General features: G+C 47.0%; 1 protein-coding gene and 1 long non-coding RNA gene across 3 annotated transcripts in view; both read left to right on the top strand.

Moving 5' to 3' along the window:
- The first annotated feature begins 13705 nt into the window (after positions 1–13705).
- On the top strand, positions 13706–18040 carry LOC118020158. Its single transcript, XR_004681823.1, has 3 exons — positions 13706–14147; positions 14283–14563; positions 17104–18040. It is a non-coding gene; the product is annotated as an uncharacterized LOC118020158 (long non-coding RNA).
- A 1473-nt stretch (positions 18041–19513) lies between these two features.
- The window catches only part of AHCYL1 (adenosylhomocysteinase like 1), a 39340-nt gene continuing 37297 nt past the window's right edge, over positions 19514–21556 (top strand). The window contains exon 1 of one of the 2 annotated variants that reach the window (XM_035017821.1): positions 19514–19708. In XM_035017821.1, coding sequence (XP_034873712.1) covers positions 19589–19708 — 120 coding nt within the window. In that variant the 5' untranslated portion in view covers positions 19514–19588. The remainder of the gene's footprint in view (positions 19709–21556) is intronic. The other variant, XM_035017820.1, reaches the window with a different exon arrangement.

The raw sequence follows: 21556 nt of genomic DNA, 5'->3' as shown, positions 1-21556 counted from the left end.
AGTAGACTTGGGTGAAAAAAAATCTTCACCTGCACCTATTCCTTCAGCAGGGGCAAAGTACCTGTGGTTTTAGGACAGCTGTCTTTTAGGAAACTGCCCTGGGCCTGGCTCATCCCCTAATGGGAAATGTCATTGGTTTGCATTTCCCCAGCACGCATCAGATGTTGGCCTTAGCATACCATACATTCTCCAAGCATGGGGGACAGGAAGACTCACCCCAGGCATGACTGTCACAAAGCTTCCTCTGGCTGTAGCCTCTTTAACCCCTTCTCTAGTGCACGAGCTCATCCTGGTGAGACTTCCCTTGGGCATCATAGAGTTTAGAACCGGATTCTGAATTCCCAGGCAGTGGGGCCATCATTGTGTTGGCCTTCTCTCCATCAGCCAGATGGTCTTAAATGTGCTCTGACTCCCCCCGCCCAGCACCCCCAATAAGTTGCACCTTGTAGGTCCTCAATAAATATGCCCTGAAAGGAGAGGTTAGCTGAGCAAGAGGAGTTGAGCAATACCACCTCTTGGCATCGGTTTTATGTGGCATTAGTATTCAGGAACGGTTGAGGGGATGCAGAGCAAGATTGATTTGTTTAAAACCCCTTCGTTTGTATATATGTCTCTCCCACAGAGAGGCCCGCTGAAAATAAACATAGCCTGCCCTGTGTGTCTCCACCACAGGAGGGGTATACGGCATGGATTAGAACTGTCTTCTTTGGGGGAGCTTTTCCAAAGGACACTATCTATTTACTCAGCAAATATTTACCGAGCAAGATGGGAGGAGGAAGGGCATTCCAGGGAGAGAGAACAGTTTGAACAAAGTTAAAGAGAGGGGAAACCGGGGATATGCTTGGGGTCCAGTGAGTAGTGAAATTCAGGAAGGAACATTTGAAAGGTAGGAAGGAACAGATCAAGAGCTTTGAATGTTTGGCACGGGAATTTGGGCTTATTTCAACAGGTAGGAGGGAGTCAAAGATTCTGAGCAAGATGGATGTAATCAAAACTGCTCATTAGGAAAATTAATTTGACAGTAGTGCCTAAAATGGACTGAGATGAAGAATAATTATACAGAGCAGCCAGCAATGACTGGGTACTTACTCTGCACCCAGCACCATGCCAAGTCGTTCATACACATTGTCTCATTCAATAAAAATAATAGATACTGCATTTAAGACTCAGTGCCTGGCTCCTTGTCTTTTCTAATCTTCACAATGAACCTGTGAGTTGAATATTATTCTTACCTCAATTTTACAGATGATGCCTGAGGTGCAAACAGGTTAAATACATTATACCCAAGGTCAGAAGTGTTAAGTGGCAGGGGCGCCCGGGGGGGCGCAGTCGGCTGAGCACTCAACTCTTGGTTTCAGCTCGGATCGTGATCTCAGGCTCATGAGATGGAGCCCCACCTCCAGCCCTGCGCTTAGTGCGGAGTCTGCTTGGGATTCTCTTTCCTTCTGCTTCTGTCCCTCCCCTCCCCCCAATGCTCGCTCACTCTCTCTTAAATAAATAAAGCTTTTTTAAAAAAAGTATTAAAAGCAGAGCCAGGGTTTAAACTCAGATCGGTCTGACTCTAAAGCGAACTCTTAAGGGAGGACATGTTAGGAAGTAATTGCAAAATCCTGACCAGTTTGATGAACTGGAAGAGGGGCAGGAGGGAAGGAAAAGAGAAAAGGGATGCACAACTGAACTGTGGATACATGACAGACATGACGTAGCAACTGGGGGACTATTGGAGAGACAGAGTGGTCAGAGATGGCCCAAGGTTTAGAGGATGGGTGACCAACAGAAAGGAGGCACTATAATGAAAATGAAGAACATAGGCAGTAAAGCAAGTTAAAGGAATTCCAACCATGTTGAGTTTGATGTGTTGATGGCATTATCATGTAGAGATATCTTGCAAGCATTTGGAAAACCCACCTTATTCCTTTTTTTTTTTTTTAAGATTTTATTTATTTGTTTGAGAGAGAATGAGAGAGAGCGAGAGAGCACATGAGAGGGGGGAGGGTCAGAGGGAGAAGCAGACTCCCTGCTGGACTCCAGGATCATGACCTGAGCCAAAGGCAGTCGCTTAACCAACTGAGCCACCCAGGCACCCTGGAAAACCCACCTTACTCCTTACACCTTGTTCCTCATTTATAATGTCTCATTCTTAAGTGTCTCATTCTTTTCTTTTTTTAGATGTTATTTTTTTTAAAAAAGATTTTTTTATTTATTTGACAGAGAGAGCACAAGCAGAAGGAGAGGGAGAAGCAGGCTCCCCGCTGAGCAAGGAGCCTGATGTGGGACTCGATCCCAGGACCCTGGGATCATGACCCGGGCCGAAGGCAGCCGCTTAACCGACTGAGCCACCCAGGTGTTATTTTTTATTTTATTGTGATAAAATATGCCTAATATAAAATTTACCTTTTAACCATTTTAAGAGTCTTATTTTTTTAAACTAATATGAAATTGACTTCTGGTTACTGCTCCAGCATGGAAGGAGCTTGGAAGTCATCAGTCCATCCACCCAACAAGTAAAAAGCTGAACAAACTGAAAAAATCAACTCTTCTTAGATCTATCAGAACCCTGAGGTCGCAGAACACATTGCTGCCCCCCAGAACAGAGAGAGACAGGTACATACAAAGTATCGCAACTTTGCGTAGCAGAAACCTCCGTGGGAGTCAGTCCTGGGGGAGGAGAACCTAAACTGTAGCTGACAAGTTGCTGGAGGCTCAGTGTGGACAAGTCTGAGAGTGAAAAACTCCAGGGGGCAATCATGGGGATGTATCAGGCTCTCACTGTTATCAGAGAAAAATCCCCTTGTACTTCCTTCCAGCACAGGAAGGAAAAAGTGACCATTTTGAAATATGCCAGAGCATTCCATTCTTCTTAACGAAGCCCTGCTCCCAAGAGAAACTATTTTACCACAGCCTAACCTATCGGGGTTTTCCCAGAGCTTAATCCTTAACTGAGGGAAGGGAAATACCCAACTTGAGCCCCTACTCCACCTCAGGGGAGAGAGAATGGAGAGGCCTATGTGAAGTTCACAGCCCAGGAACACAGCCTCACTAAAAGCCTGAGACCTAATCATCAGACTACAGAATGCTTCCCCTCCCCGCATACCTGACCACCTCACCACTAAAGGCCTATTTCCCAGAGTTCCTTTTACCCAGTACATTATGGCAGGCTTTCAATAACCAAAACACACACACACAAAAACAAAACAAACAAACAAACAAAAGCTCTGCAAGGCATACTAAAAGGCGAAAACCACAGTTTGAAGAGGCAGAGCAAGCATCAGAACCAGATTCAGATATGGTAGGGGTGTCCTATTATCAGCCTGGGAATTAAAAACAACTACGATTAATACGCTAACGGCTCCAATGGAAAAAGTACACAACATGCAAGAACAGATGGGTAACGTAAACAGAGAGATGGAGAGTCTTAGAAAGAATCAAAAAGACATGCTAGAGATAAAACAACAACACCACCACAGTAACAGAAATAAAGAATGCCTTTGATGGGCTCATTAATAGACTGAGACAGCTGAGGAAAGAATCTCTGAGCTAGAGGATATGTCAATGGAAATTTCCAAGACTAAAAATCAAAGAGGAGGGGCACCTGGGTGGCTCAGCCGTTAAGCATCTGCCTTCGGCTCAGGTCATGATCCCAGGGTCCTGGGGTTGAGCCCCGCATTGGCTCCCTGTTCTGCGGGAAGCCTGCTTCTCCCTCTCCCGCTCCCCCTGCTTGTGTTCCCTCTCTCGCTGTGTCTCTCTCTGTCAAATAAATAAATAAAATATTTAAAAAAAATAAATATAATATAGATCATATATATAAATAAATATGATTACAAGTAAAGGAATGGGGAAAGATACACAATGCCAATCCTAACCAAAAAAGAGTGAGTGTAGCTTCTTTCACTCAGCATAATATCTTTGGCAGTCATCAAAGTTGTTTTATATATTAATAGTTTATTCCTTTTTAATCCATTGTATAGATGAACCACAGTTTTTTTTTCTCCATTAACTTATTGAAGGATATTTGGATTATTTCAGGTTTTGGCAATTATGAATAGAGCTGCTATAAATATTCCTGTGCAGGTTTTTGTGTAAACATAAACTTTCATTTCTCTAGGATAACTGCCCATGCGCGCAACTACTGGGTCGTAAGGTAATTTGTGTTTCATTTTATAAGAATTTATCCAAGGGCGCCTGGGTGGCTCAGTCGTTAAGCGTCTGCCTTCGGCTCAGGTCATGATCCCAGGGTCCTGGGATCGAGTCCCACATCGGGCTCCCTGCTTGGCAGGAAGCCTGCTTCTCCCTCTCCCACTCCCCCTGCTTGTGTTCCTGCTCTTGCTATGTCTCTGTCAAAAAAAGAAATAAAATCTTTAAAAAAAAAAAAAAAGAATTTATCCAATTGTTTCCCAGTGTGGCTGTACCCTTTTTCATCCCCACCAGCAATGTATCGGAACCACGTTCCAATGTATGACAGCATCTCATCAGCACTTGGTATTGTCAGGGGTTTTATTTTAGCCATTCTAACATGTGTACTGCTATCTCATTATTTTTTTTTTCTCAGATTTTATTTATTTATTTGAGAGAGAGAGAGAGCGCATGTGCATGAGCAGGGGATGGGGCAGAGGGAGAGGGAGAAGCAGACTCCCCGCTGAGCAGGGAGCCAGCCTGACGAAGGGGCTAAGGGGGCTCAGGGCTCTGGACTCAATCCCAGGACCCTGGGATAATGACCTGAGCTGAAGGCAGGCGCTTAACTGATGGAGCCACCCAGGCGCCCCTCAAAGTTTTTAATAATGAAGTCCATTATATTTGTATTTTTCTTTTATGGATCACTGTTTTCTTGTCAAGTCTCAGAATTCTTTGCCTCACCCCCAGGTCATGAAGATTCTCCTGTTTTCTTCTGAAAGTTTTTTGTTTTGCCTTTTTAAGATTTTATTTATTTATTTATTTGACAGAGAGCGAGAGAGAGAACACAAGCAGGGGCAGCGGGAGAAGGAGAAGCAGGCTTCCTGCTGAGCAAGGAACCCGATGTAGGGCTTCATCCCAGGACCCTGGGATCACGACCTGAGCCAAGGCAGATGTTTAACTGACTGAGCCACCCAGGCACCCCAAGGAGTTTTTAATGATAGCATAATACATATTAACGACAGAAAATGTAAATAATATAGACAGGCAAAAATGAAGCAACATCCTCTTTCTTTTTCCCAGCCCAAATCCTGTTCCCTTAAAATAGCCAGAAGAAGAGTTTGACTTATTCTTCCAATACACTTCATTTTTCTATAGATATACATCAGCTCAAAAAAACCTCATAGGATCATCTCGCAGCCACTTTTAGGCATTGCTCTCTTAACCTAACAATACAGATTCACCTCAGTCTTTTTAGAGGCATTGTCGTTGTAGAACTCCATCCAGCACCATGCAGTCCACAGCACAGTTTAAGGAATTTCATCAGCCGCTCAGATGCATGGACAGCAGATTATATTTTGTGAATTGCAGTAATTTATGCATCTTACAGATGCAGAGTATTTTAGGGTCTATTATCCTAGGGGGGATTTGAAAACAAAATTAAGAACAACTGTAGCACAAGCTCCATTGTATGAGGCCCTCTTCCCTGGAGAATATTTAACCCCACGCCAGCGCTTCAGAGTTCTCTGGTCTTAGTCCCAGGGGTGCTGTGGCTTCTGAATTCTCAAAGTAGAATGCTTGATTTCTATTGCTCTTGCAAATTCTTTTCTTTCTTCTTTCCTCTTCTGAAAGTTTTATAGTTTGATGTTTTACATTGAAAATTACATGGATTAAACATCCATTCTGAGTTAATTTTTGTACATGGCATGAGGTTTGTTTTTCTGCTTATGGATCTCCAACTGTTTCAGCACAATTTGTTGGTAAAAAAAAAAACCTGTCCTTTTCTGCGCTGGATTGCCTTTGTGCCTTTGTGAGATATCAATTAGCCATATTTGTGTGTATCTGTTTCTAGATTCTCTATTTTGTTTCACTGATGTATGTGTCTCTCCTGTTTTGATTAATATAGCTTTGTAGCAAGTCTTAAAATCAGGTGATGTGATTCTCCCAGCTTTGTTCTTCTTTTGCAAAATTGTTTTAGTTCCTTTGCCTTTCTGTATAAATTTTAGAAACTGCTTGTCTATATCTACCAAAAATCTGCTGAGGTTTTGATAGGAACTGAGTTAAATTTATTGATCAAGTTGGAGAGAATCAAATCTATACCCTATTGAGTCTTCCAGTCCCTGAACATGGCATGATTTTCTATTTTATTAGGTCCTCTTTGATTTCTTTCATTAGTCTTTTATACTTTTAAGCATATAGATCCTGTATATGTTTTAGGAGATTTGTATCTAAATTTTTGATTTTCTTAGCTATTGAAAGTGATATTGGTTTTTTGAATTTTGGTTTCCAATTTTTATTGCTAGTATATAGATATAGGATGTGTGGATCTTACCTTTTGCAATATTGCTAAACTCAGTGCTAGGTGATGTTTTGTGTGTGTCTATGAATTCTTTGGGGTTATCTGTGAACAGAGACAGTTTTATTTCTTTCTTCCAATCCATATGACTTTTATTTCTTTTTTCTAAAATCATAAATAGATGTGAATTTTGTCAGGTGCTTTTTATGCATCAATTGCTGTAATCATGTTTTTTTTTTTTTTTAATGCTAAATGTGGGAATTACACTGCTTGGCTTTCAGATAATTTCAGATAATGAGTAATCCCTGCACTCCTTGGATAAACCCTATTTGGGCATGGTGTGTTATTCCCTTTTTATATAGTGATGGATCTGATTTTCTAATAATCTGTTGAGGATTTGTATCTATGTTCATGAGAATTATTTGTTTTTAATTTTCTTCTCTTGTGATGTGTTTTTTTGGTTTGGGTATAATGCTATTCTATTAATGGATCAATCCTTTATTTTAAGGAGGATTGAACCTAAGAAATGACAAGGATTCTGCAAACATCCCATGAACACAATTCCTGGATTCCAAACCAGTGCCATTTGCTGTGCTGTGAATTATATATAATTTCTTGTGTGTTTTGCTCCTGGATCTACTGTTGGCTACAGTGATAACTGACTTCTGTAATCTCAATATCTCATTGCCAATTATTAAAACTGTCTTCTTCCCTGCTGACACATTTTCAGTATTTGATATAACAAATGTTTCCATTTTCCTACAGCTGCACTGTCGACCTGATCTCTTTTTCCCTTCCTTTTTGCAGTCACCCCTGGAACTGCATAAAATCTACCAGCCAGGTAAGCCCAGGCTTCTGTGTGATTCAGAGCTACACGTAGTCCCTGACTTATGTATGGTTCGACTTAAGACCTTTCGGCTTTACGATGGTGCAAAAGCAATATATTCAATAGAAACTGTACTACGAATTTTGAGTTTTGATCTTTTCCATGGCTATCTAGACACCTTCCGATCTTTTCTCAGGATGCTGGGCCCTGGGAGCCAGCTGCAGCTCCCGGTCAGCCAGATGAGCAGGAAGGGTAAACAACCCCTATGTGTACAACCATACAGCTATTCTGTTTCTCACTTTTAGTACAGTATTCAATAAATTACATGTGATCTTTGACACTGTATGATGAAATGGGCTTATGTTAGATGATTCTGCCCAACTCTAGGCTAATGTAAGTGTTCTGAGCATGTTTAAGGTAGGCTCCACTAAGCTATGATATTCAGTGGTTTAGGTGTCTTAAATGCATTTTCAACCTAAAGATATTTTTGACTTATTATGGGTTTATTGAGATAACCCCATCATAAGCGGAAGAAGATCTGTATATTGATTTCCAGAGGGCTTAGGGAATTTCTGCTTCTTTCTCTCCAGAAAGGGACAAATAGTTCAGATAACCCCGGGCCTCTAGGTAGCATGCATTTGGCTGAATAGATTGCCTGTCTGGGGCTCATGATCATTCAGGTGAAGGCCAGCCAGGTCATCAGTGTGAAAGTAGATAAGGGGGGAACTTTCCACCAGGCAGCCCCTCTCCAAGTGATGAAAGGAATAGATGAGAAGTCAGCTACTCATTTGTTTTGTTTAATTTAATTTAATTTTTAAAATTTTATTTATTTATTTGAGAGAAAGAGACAGAGAGGAGCAAGAGCATGAGCTGTCGGGGGTGAGGGGGAGGCAAAGGCAGAGGGAGAAGCAGACTCCCCACTGAGCAGGGAGCCCAACACAGGGCTCCATCCTAGGACACTGGGATCATGACCTGAGCCAAAGGCAGACACTTAACCGGCTGAGCCACCCAGGTGCCCACATTTCGTTTAATTTTTAAAAAACACAATTTTAAATGTTTTCCTAAGTATTAAGTTGATATAGTCTTAATGTGGGGCGATGTCTATAAAATAGAGTGGGAAATTAAATAATAAATACATTATTTATTTATTATACCATTCAGGTAGTGCTTTTATATGCCAGGCACGGCTCTAAGCCTTTTACATATATGAAATCATTTAATTGTGACAAAACCCCCAACAAGGTAGGTATCATTGTAATCTCAATTTTACCAGGTAACTGTCACAAGAGGGGTTGTAGAATAATATGAATAGCCTTATTTATGCAATAAAAAAATCCCATCTATGAAAATACAAAAAATATTATGTGGAGGTGAGGTTCCCCACTCTAAGCCTGGAGTGTGTGCTTCACTTTTGTTGTACATACATTTGTTTGCTTAGATTTCTTTTTACAAGGATACATTACTTTTATATTGAAAATTACATTTTTATTCAAATTGCTCACCAAAAGTAATATGCACTGACTGTCAAATTTTTAGAAAATGAAAACACACACAAATGAGAAAATAGAAATGACCTGTGATCTCACCTCAGAGAGGAAATAAGCATTTTGGTGTTTATCTTTTTAGTTCTTTTCTCTTTGTATAAATAAGTGATTTTACATTTACCAAAAAGTTGGTTCACACTTGAGAGATAACAGAAAATATATATTGGCCTCTGTCGCCCATTCCTGGCTCCTAAAGAGCTCCTAAAACCCTTGTAATTTCCCATATGATCAGAGCCCCAGGAGTATCTCTTGTTCTAGCGAGGTGACTATTGGTGGGCTTCTGAGTGGGGGCTGGTCAATGGAAAGAGCAAACCATGACTTGAAGCTCGGAATCTTCAGGCTCTTCAAGAAGGAATGGCTGAAAATGGAGTTAATGATTGATCATACCTCTGTGAGACTAAGTCCATCAATGCCCACAGGTAAAGGCTCAGAAAGCTTTCAGGCTGACGACTATGTGGAGGTACGGGGAGAGGGGTCACTCCATGTCCCTTCTCACATACCTCACCCTGGGCATCTCTCCCATCTGGGTGTTCATCCTTTATCATATCCTTTATATAAGAAACTGGCAAATATAAGTCAGTGTTTCCCTGACTTCCGTGAGCAGCTCTGGCGAAGTAATCAAACCCAAGGTGGGGTCACTGGAATCTCTGATCTACAGCTGGCTGGTCAGAAACACGAGTGACAGCCTGAGCATGCGACTGGACTGGCGCCTGAAGTGGGGCTGGCGGGGAGGTGTCTGTGTTGTGGGACTGAGCCCTTCACCTGTGGCATCTGATGCTGTCTCCTAATTAGACGGTGTTGGAATGGGGTCGAATTATGGGAACCCCAGCTGGTGTCACAGAGAATTGCTTGCTCTGGGGAAAAACCTCTACACATTTGGAGACCAGAAGTGAGGTGCTCTGTCTAAAAGTAAAGAAGATACACAGGAGAGACACACATTGGGCAGGAGCTGGGTTTTCCCCATTCATAGGTGGAAAACGGAGTCTTTCCATACACAGTGCTGTAACGCTGTTTGAAAATCTGACTTTTTTGGCTAGCCATTTCACGATGAGCATCTGTCCGGGTCATTAAGCCTTCTTGCATGGTATGGCCTTGACCATAGTTTTGGTTGCCTGCAGCTACACTTTTCTTTTGCTATTGGAAATGGGAGAGCGTGATTAATTGAACATTTAAAGTGGTGGGATAATGTGATTGAGAAATCAGCTATATGTGGTTTTCTTGGCTGTGGACTCTTCAGGAAAGAATGTGAAGTATTTTCCCCACATCCTCCCAGGAGGGTAGCTAGACCTTCCAGTCCTGGAGGTCAAAGGGGAATTGGAGCTGGTTTTCCAAGCTGGAGAAGCGAGAGCCTTACCTTCGGGGCCGTTAGTTCTAGTACCTGAGAAGAAGGCGCGAGATCACGAGTGTCCACAAGTGGCAGATGTTGAGATCCAGCTGGAACACACATCCCCTGACCCCGCGCCAACCCCCCCTGGCCCCCCCGGGTGGTGGAATCTGGTTTGGGATGGCTGTGTGGAGGAACCAATAGTCACAGACAGAAAGGACCAGCGTTCAGCATGTAGTACAGGGAGCAGATGTTACTGTGGTCATTTCCCCTGAATAAGGACCAGCTGCCCCAGTTTTACAAGATCAAACCTTTGTTTGTTTGTTTGGGCATTTTTGGGTTTCTGTGGGTTTTGTTTTGTTTTTTGTTAAATCCAATGGGCCAGGGGATGAGGACCTAATAATGATTTTAAACTCACCAACTGTGGATGGGGCTTGTGATCAGATTTAAATAAACCTGGCAAAATGAAAAATACTGGCATTTCTTCTCCATCAAGTGTCATGGAACTATTCGTTTCCTCATTTATGCACGATGATATGAGGCACATTCATGTGACTAAATCTGTGTTCATCCTTGATCGCTGGCTGTTCATTTCAAACATCTCTTGGCCTGGAAAGCGGGGCAAGGTCAGCTGGGCCAGTCAGCTCCATGGATTAAGAGACCAAACTGGGCAAAGACGGATAAGAGTAGGGGAACCAGGTTCCAGTCCTCACTCTGTCGCTACTGTGCTTTATAACGCTGAGCAAGTCTCTTTAGCTCTCTGTGCCTCCGTTTTCCGGTCTGGGAAGTTCTGTGGGCCCGTAAGTCCTTGCTTCTCGGAGCCCTCAGTCTGTAGGAAGTTAAGAGAACTTGCCAGTAAATTAAATGACATATTCATGGAAACCATAAGCAGCTCAGTATCCTCCTATGTGCTCTGGTCAAACTAGATTGTGGGCCATGTTCCAGAACATACGCTGAGGTTTACACGTCCGCGGTTTTGCTCTTGCTGTTCTCCTAGAACAAGTGGCCCTCGCTCCTGCCTGTGGAAATCCCACTAGGCCTTTGAAACTAGTGAAATAGTTCCATGACACTTGATGGAGAAGAAATGCCAGTATTTTTCATTTTGCCAAAACGACTCTCCACAAGGCCACCCCCCTTGGGACCCCCCTTCTTTTCTTTTTTCTTTCTTTTCCTTTCTTTCTTTCTTTCTTTCTTTCTTTCTTTCTTTCTTTCTTTCTTTCTTTCTTTCTTTCTTTCTTTCTTTCTTTCTTCCCTTCTTTCCTTCTCTTTCTTTCTTTCCTTCTTTCCTTCTCTTTCTTTCTTCCTTTCTTTCTTTTTCTTTCTTTCTTTCTTTCTTTCTTTCTTTCTTTCTTTCTTTCTTTCTTTCTTTCTTTCTTTCCTTCCTTCTTTCCTTCTCTTTCTTTCTTTCTTTCTTTCTTTCTTTCTTTCTTTCTTTCTTTCTTTCTTTCTCTCTCTCTTTCTTTCTTTTTTCCTCTCGCATCTTATGCCTGAGACTACAGTCATCAGGGTACATTTTTCGAGCTCCCTGAGGGCAGGGGCTGGGCCTCACTCCTCTCTGTGGCCCCCACAGGACCCAGCCCAGGATGCTACATGTTATGGTGCAGCCAAATGTTTGTGGAACTAAAATTGGGACCTGGGCCTAGGCTTGGCTCAAGTTTCAGGCTATTTCAGGCCCAGGAATGGGTGGGGCGATGAGGGGAATGCTGGGACTGCGAGATAAAAGGCCTGAGCAGGAATGTGGCCTAGGCTTCACAGCCTGGAAGGGCATCTCTGCCTCCTTCCTCTCCCCGCCACCCAGGCTGGTGCAGGGAAACGCTGTGTACTAGGAACTCTTCCATCAGACCCTTGGGGGCCCCTTAGGACCCTAGCCCTGCCCATCCCTTCCCTGGGTCCCTGGGGCGGGGGAGGGGTGGGCCAAGGCCCAAGCAGGTCTGCAGGAAATGGTTGGAGGGGCTGTGGGGAGAGGTTAAGGTCCAAGCTCCTGGTCTCCGCTTGGGCCCCACTGTTGCTTGTGGTCTAAAACATTGTGTTGACCCTTTGTCCGGGCTCTGTTTGGAGTGTGGAAGTGGCATGAGCTCATGCAAGAGGCCGAGGAGCCTTTCCTCACTGCTGCAGAATGGGACAAATGCTGAGGGTGGGGATGAGGGAGTTTAACTCTTTTCCTGGGGAAGAGTCCAGGCTTGCCATGCCTAAGGTGGAGGTTTCAACCCTCAGATGGCCGCCCACGCAGAACTCCTGCACATGACAGAGCAGAACGGAGGTTTGCGAGATCCAGACAGACGGGTGTGAGGGGCAGCGCTGGGAATCTAAGTCAGCTATAGGAAGGCCCGGGAGGGTGAAATGGTTAAAGGCTTGTTGAAAAACAGGGAGAGTCCCTCCTCCAGGGGCCCAGCTGGCTGCAAAGCCAGGAGCAGAGGCTCCAAGGGTGATGCAATGGGGCCCGCCCTGCACACCAGAGAGGGTGAGGAAGGCGGGCTCCCACCCAGCAGCAGCCTCCACACTGACAGCTGACCATACTCCTCCAGCTCCAACAAGCCAACCTTGGAGCAGGGCCTTTGGGGTAAAGGGGGCAGGATCCCAGCCACCGGAGACTTAGAGGGTTGAAGCTTCTGGCTGTCCCATTGCATCCAGCCCCAGTGTCCTTCCCGTCAAGGCAAATCCCTCTCTGAGCCCCCAACAGCAGATCTAATCAACCTGGCCAACCTCTTGTCTCTCCTAAATCCAAGACCATTTCCAGCCCTAGGGGCAGGTGGCCAGCGGCAGGTGGGAAGCCAAGGCTGGTGAGAGGCGGAGACAGGTTATGCAGTCCCCGATCCCGGCAAACTGGTACCTCCGCCTCACCAGCCCACTCTCCATGGTCTTGGGACAGGATATCTGCCAGGGAGACAGTATTCCAGGAACTTCTAAAACTCCAGGACAGAGCCAGGGGTTGGTAAGTCGATGCAAACTCTGGAGATGGACGGCCATCCTCCTCCCCACCCTGAGGTCTGGCATGGCAAATGCAGTTTACTTCTCAGAAGGACTTTGCAGGGTGGGGCACATGGAGAGAGGAAGGAAGAGGGCCCTACTCTGAAAAGGTATGGCGGGGGACAGATTTTGTGACCGAGTCCCGCTATTGACTCTAAGCCCCATGAGGACAGGAAGAGTGTCTGTCTTGTTGACTGCAGGCGCCCTGGCATCCAGCTCATCCCCTGACAAAAAGCCTGTGCTTAATAAATAACTGACTGGAAGAGACCTGGCCACAGTCTGGTGCCCAAGGCCAGTTTCACAATTTCTGGAGTCTGCTTTTTTGGTAAACTCCTTACCACTAACACACACGCGCGCGCGTGCGCGCCCCCCCCCCCCCCCCCCACTCACAGGCACAAGAAAGTACACAAAGTAGCACAAAGAACCATCAAAACAGATTCCTTGAACATTGTTTACAATGACTGGATGCTTGCTCAGCCTTAACTTTTCCGGGCTGCAGCTTTGGAAAACGCAAACTGAAGAAAGATACATCAGGCTCTCCGGTCCAACCCAGGAGAAAGCATTTGAGGAAGTCTGCAGGGGCTCCTGGATACACAGTAGCCAGAGCCCCGGCCAGGCTGCACCAGGGAGGTGGCAGCTCTTCATGACTGGGACGGTTCCAGCTGCAATTCTCAAGGAAGTACAGTCCCAGTGTAAGCAAGGACTCAGCACCAGCACTGACAAGCAAGTAGCTACTGCTCTTCATTCTGGGAAGCGGGGCACCGAGAGAATTCCAAATTCTCCACGATAACACCTTCCCCTCTCGACTTTTAGCTGGAGCCACATTTTGGTAACTTGCATTTGCACAATACTTGTAACTTGTTCAAAGCTCTTTGATACTTACTATTTTATGAGATTGGATCATCACAAGCCCCAGATGGAGAGCTATCCCCCTGTTTTGCATGAAGAATCGGAGGCCTGGAAAGGCCCAGGATTCCAGCAGCCAAGTTGGTGTAGCAGAGTCAAGACTTGAGAGGCCACATCGCCGTCTGTCCGGATGCCCGGCTTCCCTCCACGCCATGCAGCACCCGCCGGCCCCCAGTGAGTTAGCCACCACGAATTCCAAGCCCTGGGCCACACATCCCCTATGGCCGAAAGGTGCCTTCCCCCCAGTTTCTATTTATAGCCAGGACAATTGACCCCACTCTTTACATTTTTGCTCCTTCTCTCTGGCAGGACCTGGGGGCTGTGACCCAACCTTGTCTATTTTGTTTGAAAGCCTGTCCCACTCTGACTCCTACTCTGACCCACACTTTATTCAGATGGCACTAAGTTGGACACCAGGGCCCAGCACGGGGAGCACGACCTAGCTAACTTTTATGGCAAGATGATGGAGTGCTTGGGAAATGCTGACAAGGACAAGCATGTAAGCAATCTCTGTATGTGGTAATGTGTTTTCGAAATATTGTAATCTGATCAAAGCAGAACACAAAGCGACATGCACCTACTAATCACAGGTATGTAAATGCCAGCTTCTGCAAATGGCCAAGAACCAGAAGTGAACTTAGAGAGATGTGAAGAGATTTTTATCTTCGCAGGTTTTTCTTTCCTATAGTGTTCCAAACAATAATAAATTATAAATATGATTGTCAGAAGCAGAGGAGGAGCAGAGAAGGAGAAGGCCCCTGGGGGACTGTCCATCTTCTCAAAAGGGCTAGAGTTACAAAGGGAGGGGGAGGACTGGACATGGGGAGTGAAGGAGCTGGGTGGGAGGCGGGAGCCAAGCATGGTTGCAGAGCCAGAGGCCCCATGCCCCCCTCCCCCGGCCCCGAGATGCAGAGGTGCATCTGGGAGCCTCGCCTCTGGGGGTCCCTCAGGACCAGGAGGGCAGATTAGCAATCTGGAGTCCTGCTTCAGGGATCCCCTACATGTCAATGTTCATGGTGCCTCCCAGAGTTGTGCAACATGGAGGCCCCGGGACAGAAAGAAGATGGGAGGCGATCCGTAGAGCCACTGAGCCTTGCTCCCTTGCTTCTGAGGTCATCCAAGATCTCTTGCAATTTTTCTGCACCTTTCATTTCAGAGGGCTAAAGGGAGGCCTGGCCTACAGACAGTGAAATGCCTCCAGGGCAAGGCCAGCCTTGCTCTGTGGGGTGCCAGCCTGGCAGGGAGCCAGCAGGTATGAAAGGCACCAACCTAGGCTCCCCTGGGACTTGGGAACAGTGCTCTCCATGGACATACCAAACTCGACATGTCTGAAGCTGACTCCTTATCTCAGCAGCCCCTCCACCCAGACTTGCTTCTCCTCCCATGTTCCCTATCCTGGTGGACGTCACCACCACCCGCCCTCGGCTTGTGAGGATCTGCAGGATCTGGCTCCACCTTCAGCTCTCACTCTGCTCCATTTTGCACCCTAGGCCCCACCTGCACTGAAATATTTACAGTGACTATGATACACCAAGTTATTTCATTGCCCTGACTTTTCTCATGCTATCCCTTCCCTACCTTGTCCAGCTGCTTATATGTCAAGAGTCAGCTCAAGGAGCATCTGTCTCTACAAAGCCTATCCTGCTCATCCCCACCCCCTACCCCCCCAGACCCCCCCATCTGTCCCCCAGTAGAGATCAGTACTTCTTTTGTCTCTGTGGCCCCACTATCTAGCGCTGCTCCTGGCACATCTTCAGCATTCGATGTATATTTTATGAATTTATTTATTTATTTATTTGTTTGTTTGTTTATTTATTTATTTATTTATTTTTAAAGATTTTATTTATTTATTTGAGAGAGAGAGAATGAGAGACAGAGAGCATGAGAGGGAGGAGGGTCAGAGGGAGAAGCAGACCCCCTGCCGAGCAGGGAGCCCGATGCGGGACTCGATCCTGGGACTCCAGGATCATGACCTGAGCCGAAGGCAGTGGCTTAACCAACGGAGCCACCCAGGCGCCTCTATTTTATGAATTTAAAAAAATGAATGAATGCGGAGGGTACGCTTTGGGGTAGACAGAAGGGTCAATTTGATTAACCAGACCAAGCCCAGGTGTGATGTGTGATACCCCAGGGCCCGCACATTTCTGGTGAGGGCATCTCCCAATTCATCTCTACCCTCAGGCTACTTCTTTCTAGAGCAGGGTCACTTCTGGCCCCAAGGCTCGTTGGCACCTTCCCTCCGCCACACACAACAGAGGCACCTGTCCTTGGGGCTCTGCTCTTCTCAAACGTGGGCCCCTGGTCATTGTTCTCCTCTGTGTGTGGATTGTGCTGTTCACGGGAGTGAGCCCTGACTCATCCACCTGACTTTACCTCAGAGGTGCCGAGTCAGATAGGTGATAGGTGGGTGGGTGGGCTGAGGACAGGTCATTTCTTGTCATCCATGAGAAGCGACCCCCTTAGCTGGGCCAAGTGGGACTGTCTAGGAGGGAGAGGGGCGGCGTGCAACAGTTCTCACCCATATTATGTCATCACACTCTCTGGTTGGGTGAGTTCTTGGGGCTCTAGCCCACAAAGGTGGGGGCAATAGCATCTACCCTTGTCCTCTGTGGCAGGCTGGTTTCCGGAAAGGCCCTGGGCCCTGGTCCAATGTGAACCACATAGCCCTGCTGCCTTTTCCAGGGCAGGGAGGGAGGACTGTCCCTCCTGCCTTCCAGTCTAAGCACCCAGTTCCCCTAGCTCGGCCTCCCCAGCCTGCCAGTTTCCTTCCTGGCTCAAACTGCAAAGGTACTGCTCTGTCAGGGCCTGGCTCTATTTTCAGCATCCTCAGCAGCAGCAGCGGCCAGTTCTATGAGTGAGGTGTTAGGGAAAACCTGTTACTTTGATGCAGGAGGAGTCAGAGAAAAGGGATCTTCCATCTCCAGGAGTCTCAGTCTGATTGCTAACACGCATGGCAGAACTTGGGCTTGGAGAGACAAAGCTCTCAGACAATGGGAGTTTTAAAGATCAAATCCAAAGGACAGACACATCTACTTTTTTTGTGTTTTTTTTTTTTTTCTTTTTTCTTTTTTTTTGGTTTTTGTTGTTGTTTTTAATAAGCTATCCTAAGTCACATGTTTTCCTATTCTAGGGATGTGGAGTTTTCACCTCTGTTCCAACTGGCTCTGCCTCTGTTCTCTGAGCAGGCACCTCTGATCCCTGGACTCTGACAACAGTTTGGGCAAACCCACAGGATACGAGCTACTTTAGGCTATAGGTCCAAAGACTCCTGGGTGGGCAAGTATGGCTCGTGGCCCCAGCTGAGAGATAAAGAGGAAGGTACCAGTCTGGCACCCTTGTGGATGAATCTGGTATTCTGGTCCTCCTGCTCTCTGTCCCTTGTGGGACAGGAATACAGCTGAGAAGGAAGTTGGGGGCTTGAAAGAGGGGTCAGAGGAGAGAATTCTAACAGTTAGGATGAGGATCTGCAGAAGTATGCTTCCTTTTGGGCACTTTCGAAGCCTGATTTAAACAGATGGCCCCCTGGGGTGGGGTGGTTGGAACATGAGCTTCTCTGACTAAGACTCTAGGGCCCCAGAGGCATATATTTCACACTCTCCCCAGTCTTGAACACAAAGCAGTGAAAAAGATGTCATTTCAAAGCACAGCTTCTTTCTTGAAGAGTTGAGCCTGTCAAAGACCTGGTGGGCTTCTGGATATAAGGCGGTGGGCTTGGTGAGGCAGGGAGAATTTGAGAAAAGGGCACTGGGAAGACCTGAATTACTCATCACGGTAGAGAGGAATCTGGCTTCCCAGAGTCATTCAAGGAGGAGAGGGGGAGGTGGAAGAATGGGAAGGGAGTAACGGATGGGGTAACTGGGTGACTGGGCATTAAGGAGGACACATATTATAATGAGCCCTGGGTGTTATATACAATTGATGAATCACTGAACTCTACCTCTGAAACGAATAATATACTATATGTTAATTAATTCAATTTAAATAAAATAATATAGGAAGGGAGTAACAGGAGGAAGCACAATAGACAGCAGTGGGCTAGAGGAGCTTTGTGGGGTGGTGTGGCCAGTGAGAAACCCCAGGTGACAGGACAGCCAAAATAACTTTTCAGAACATTTCAGAAATGTGATTTTAAATTGTTTGCTGTGTGATGTAATCTCTCCCCTGTGGCCCACAAACCTTCATTAAAAGTTCTGCTACATGTTACAGCATTATTTTTGCAATTGTTTTGGAATAGGGGTGGGGGCTGTGTTCCATATTTGAATTGACAGCAGGAACTGAAGAAACGGCCAACACCGCTAGAATAGTGAATACAACTTCAGATGTGGCAGAAAACTAGAGCCAGAGGTAACCATGAAAATCTAAGTCCCCCCCACCCCCGCCCCAGTAATTCACAGAAATCCTGGGGAGGGCACTGGACTTTCCACAGGACATGGGCATTCAGCCAGTGTCATTTAAATCTCAAAGGACATGCTACCTCAGCTGACATTAGGTTCCAAATAGGCTTTGCCTTTGCAGCTGGACTAAGCCTTGCAAAACAAAATGTATCACACACACCTTTACCATCCAGGGCCTTAGCATAGAGCACATATTGGGGCCAGTAAAAGAATGCCCTGGGTGCCACCGGGAGTTGGCAGAGTCTATGCTGGGGGTGGGGGTGGGGGAGCAAGAAAACCATTCGGGGCAGGACTTGTCTCTCCCACCCCCAAATCCCTCTCCTTCTCTCCACTCTCTATCCATTAGCCCTATCCCAATGGCCAGATATTAGCTCTGCGGCCTGAAGGTCTTGTAAACAAGCAAGACCCAGCGGAGACGGTGGTGGAGGAGGTCACAAAAGGTTGTGCGGAAGCCAAACTGCTCTGAGTCTGTTCTGCTCACCCCGTAAGTGTGAGCAGAAGGGGAAGAGGCTCCTGGTCCAAAGGGTCTGGGGCAGTGAATGGGTTGTCTGGGTCCCCGACTATTTCCTGGTACTGGCTGTAGAATATGTCGCGTGGGGCTCTGGTCTTTGCTTCCAAACATCCCCCATACGCCCTTCTGAGGCCTTGCGGGGAACCCCACAGCCCAAAGAAACCCTCCCTCTTCCCGCCAAGTTCCGAGGAGTCCTTGCGGAAACCACGCGCCGCTCACAGGGCTGATGCCGCCATCTGGCGGCGGAAAGTGTCCGGCTCACTCTGGGACCCAGAGAGGCAGGAAGAAGAAGGCGTGGCTTTCGAAGCCCGGTCCAGCGTGGTGACGTCATGACAGGGCGCCCTTTCTCCCCGCCTCTTCCCCTTACCCCGCCCCGCTCGGAGCTGCCAGTACTTGACGTGGCGTCACCGCCCTCTACCCTTACTTTGCGTGCGTGTTTGCGTGCGGCGGAGGTGGCGGCGCGGGCCGGTCGGAGCTCGGCGTTGCTGCTCTTGGTGCTCCTGTCGCCGCCGTCGCTGTCCGGCTGGTCTAGACTGCCGAGCGGACGAGACGCTGGCCACAGCACCTTAGCACCGGACGCAGCTCCGCGCGGGCCCGGCGGGAGGGTGGGCGAACGCGTGTCGGAGGGTGCCGCGCGGGCGGGCGGGCGGGCGCCGGTGAGGGAAAGAGGCGGGGGCGGCGGGTCAGCCGCGGGCCGGGCCGGCCGGGGGATGTCGATGCCTGACGCGATGCCGCTGCCCGGGGTCGGGGAGGAGCTGAAGCAGGCCAAGGAGATTGAGGACGCTGAAAAGTACTCCTTCATGGCCACCGTCACCAAGGCGCCCAAGAAGGTGCGGGGGCTCTGGGTGGCGGCGGGGGCCTGGGATGGGGCCTCGCGGAAGGGGCGCGAGCGAGCCCAGGGCCCGGGCTCCAGCTAGTTCGGGACTTAAGGGGCCAGGTTTGAGGTGGTCCGGGCCGACTGAAGTGTGAGGGGTGGCGGGTGAGTGACCCCAGGCCTATCCCGAGCTGGAAAGGCCGCCCCTGACCTCACTTTCCTTTGTCCCTCGGCCCTAGTCCTCCGGGATCTTTCTGAAATCCGAAAGGGCCGGGCCTTTAATTTGCGGCGGAGTTTTCCTGGATGAAGGGCCTTTCGAAGACGGGAGGGGGGGTGGTGAGCCAACTCAGTCGACCCTTGTGACCAGCCCCCGGGGATGGCGCTGTACAGAAAATCTCCCCTCAGGTGAGTGGGTAAATCCGGCAGAGCTGCTTTGGGCAAATCCTTGGGAGCAGTGGCTGGTTTATCCAACAACTGCGTGCTAGCTTGGAGGCCAGAGGAAAAAATACGTGGAGCTAGCTCTTCTATGCAGGTGAAAGCAGCGAGGGCAGTGTGAGATTGAAAAGGAAAGTAAGATTCTCACCTTCTGTGGTCATCCAGTTGCTTCGAGATATGTAAGATGTTAAGGTTTGCAGGTTGGTGACAGACACTGTCATGGATACAGGTTGATCGTAGTCATGTGAGTAGATCACTTAGCATCCCTTGAGAAAGGAGCTTGGGTGGGCTGGAGGGGTGGGTGGTAAGGAAGGATTGCTCATTCTTTACCGCACTTAACTGAGGCAGAACAAGTTTAGTCTATTGTGCTGCAGGTTGAGCTCAGAGGACACCCTTCTAATTCTCTTGTCGTGAAAGATTAAATAGCAGCCTTTGGAGATTTTAGTCTAACGAGCTCTCTGAACGATGGAATTGGGATCCCAAGTGCTTTGTGAGCATTTGCTGCCAACCACATCTTGACTTTCCACATACCTGGCACCCAGTTAACAGTAGACGGGAGAACCTTTGCAGAGAGGTGACCTTTCTGAAACTGATGAGAAGCTGGGTAAATATTTTCCTCCTGTAAAGACAGAGTTTCAAGGCTGTCTCTGCCTGCAGTGTTTGATGGGATGCAGTGCTTGTATAAGCTGAATACATGGTTTGCAGGAATACAGTCCTTGAGGCTTCTACACCTGAATTAGTTATGCTGTCATAGTGGGAGGGATGACTTTGTTTTTAAATGAGATTAATCTACCACTCCAGAAATCAAATGCAGGATTGAAAAGACGGGTTGCCATGGTGCGCTGTAGCTCCCTTTTCCCACAAAATTAAGGAACTTACCGATAGAATGCCTTAAAAAGGTAGTAGAAGATCCTTTGATTCTGTGGAGTCTGATTAACCTTATTTTTAGTGCTCTCAGTTCAGTTGACTGCTTTGTTGGGGCAGTAACTGTAATCTGCAGTATTTGGAGACACAGTCACAGTCTTTCTAAGAATGCTTAAGGGTAATACCTACGATGAGTTAGGGGAAAAGCTCTGGTACCCTAATTCCCTGAACTCTTCCTCTCCCCATTAGCCTATCCTCTTTTGTCTAGTTGCTTCAGGGATTAAGCGTCTTTATTCTTACGTGCCTTAATTTTAGTAAGCCCGTATTCTTGCCAAGTGCCACTAATTAGTAGTGCAAAGTTTGTATTGTAGATTGTAAACTCCATAAAGGCAGGGACTCTTATTCACCGGTGTATGTATTGTGCCTAGCTCTATACCTAGCATACAGTAGATATTCAAAACTTAATTGCCCACCTGGCTAACTAGTAATTGAGATGTCTGTAGGACCACCTACCAGGAATAAATATTCCTTTTCCTCTTTTCTTCCCAGGAGGAATATTGTTAAT

Source organism: Mirounga leonina, unplaced genomic scaffold, assembly GCF_011800145.1.
Source record: "Mirounga leonina isolate KUSES-001 unplaced genomic scaffold, KU_Mleo_1.0 Mir_173, whole genome shotgun sequence".
In the NCBI taxonomy this organism is placed as follows: domain Eukaryota; kingdom Metazoa; phylum Chordata; class Mammalia; order Carnivora; family Phocidae; genus Mirounga; species Mirounga leonina.
This window is presented reverse-complemented; position numbering and strand designations above follow the sequence as displayed.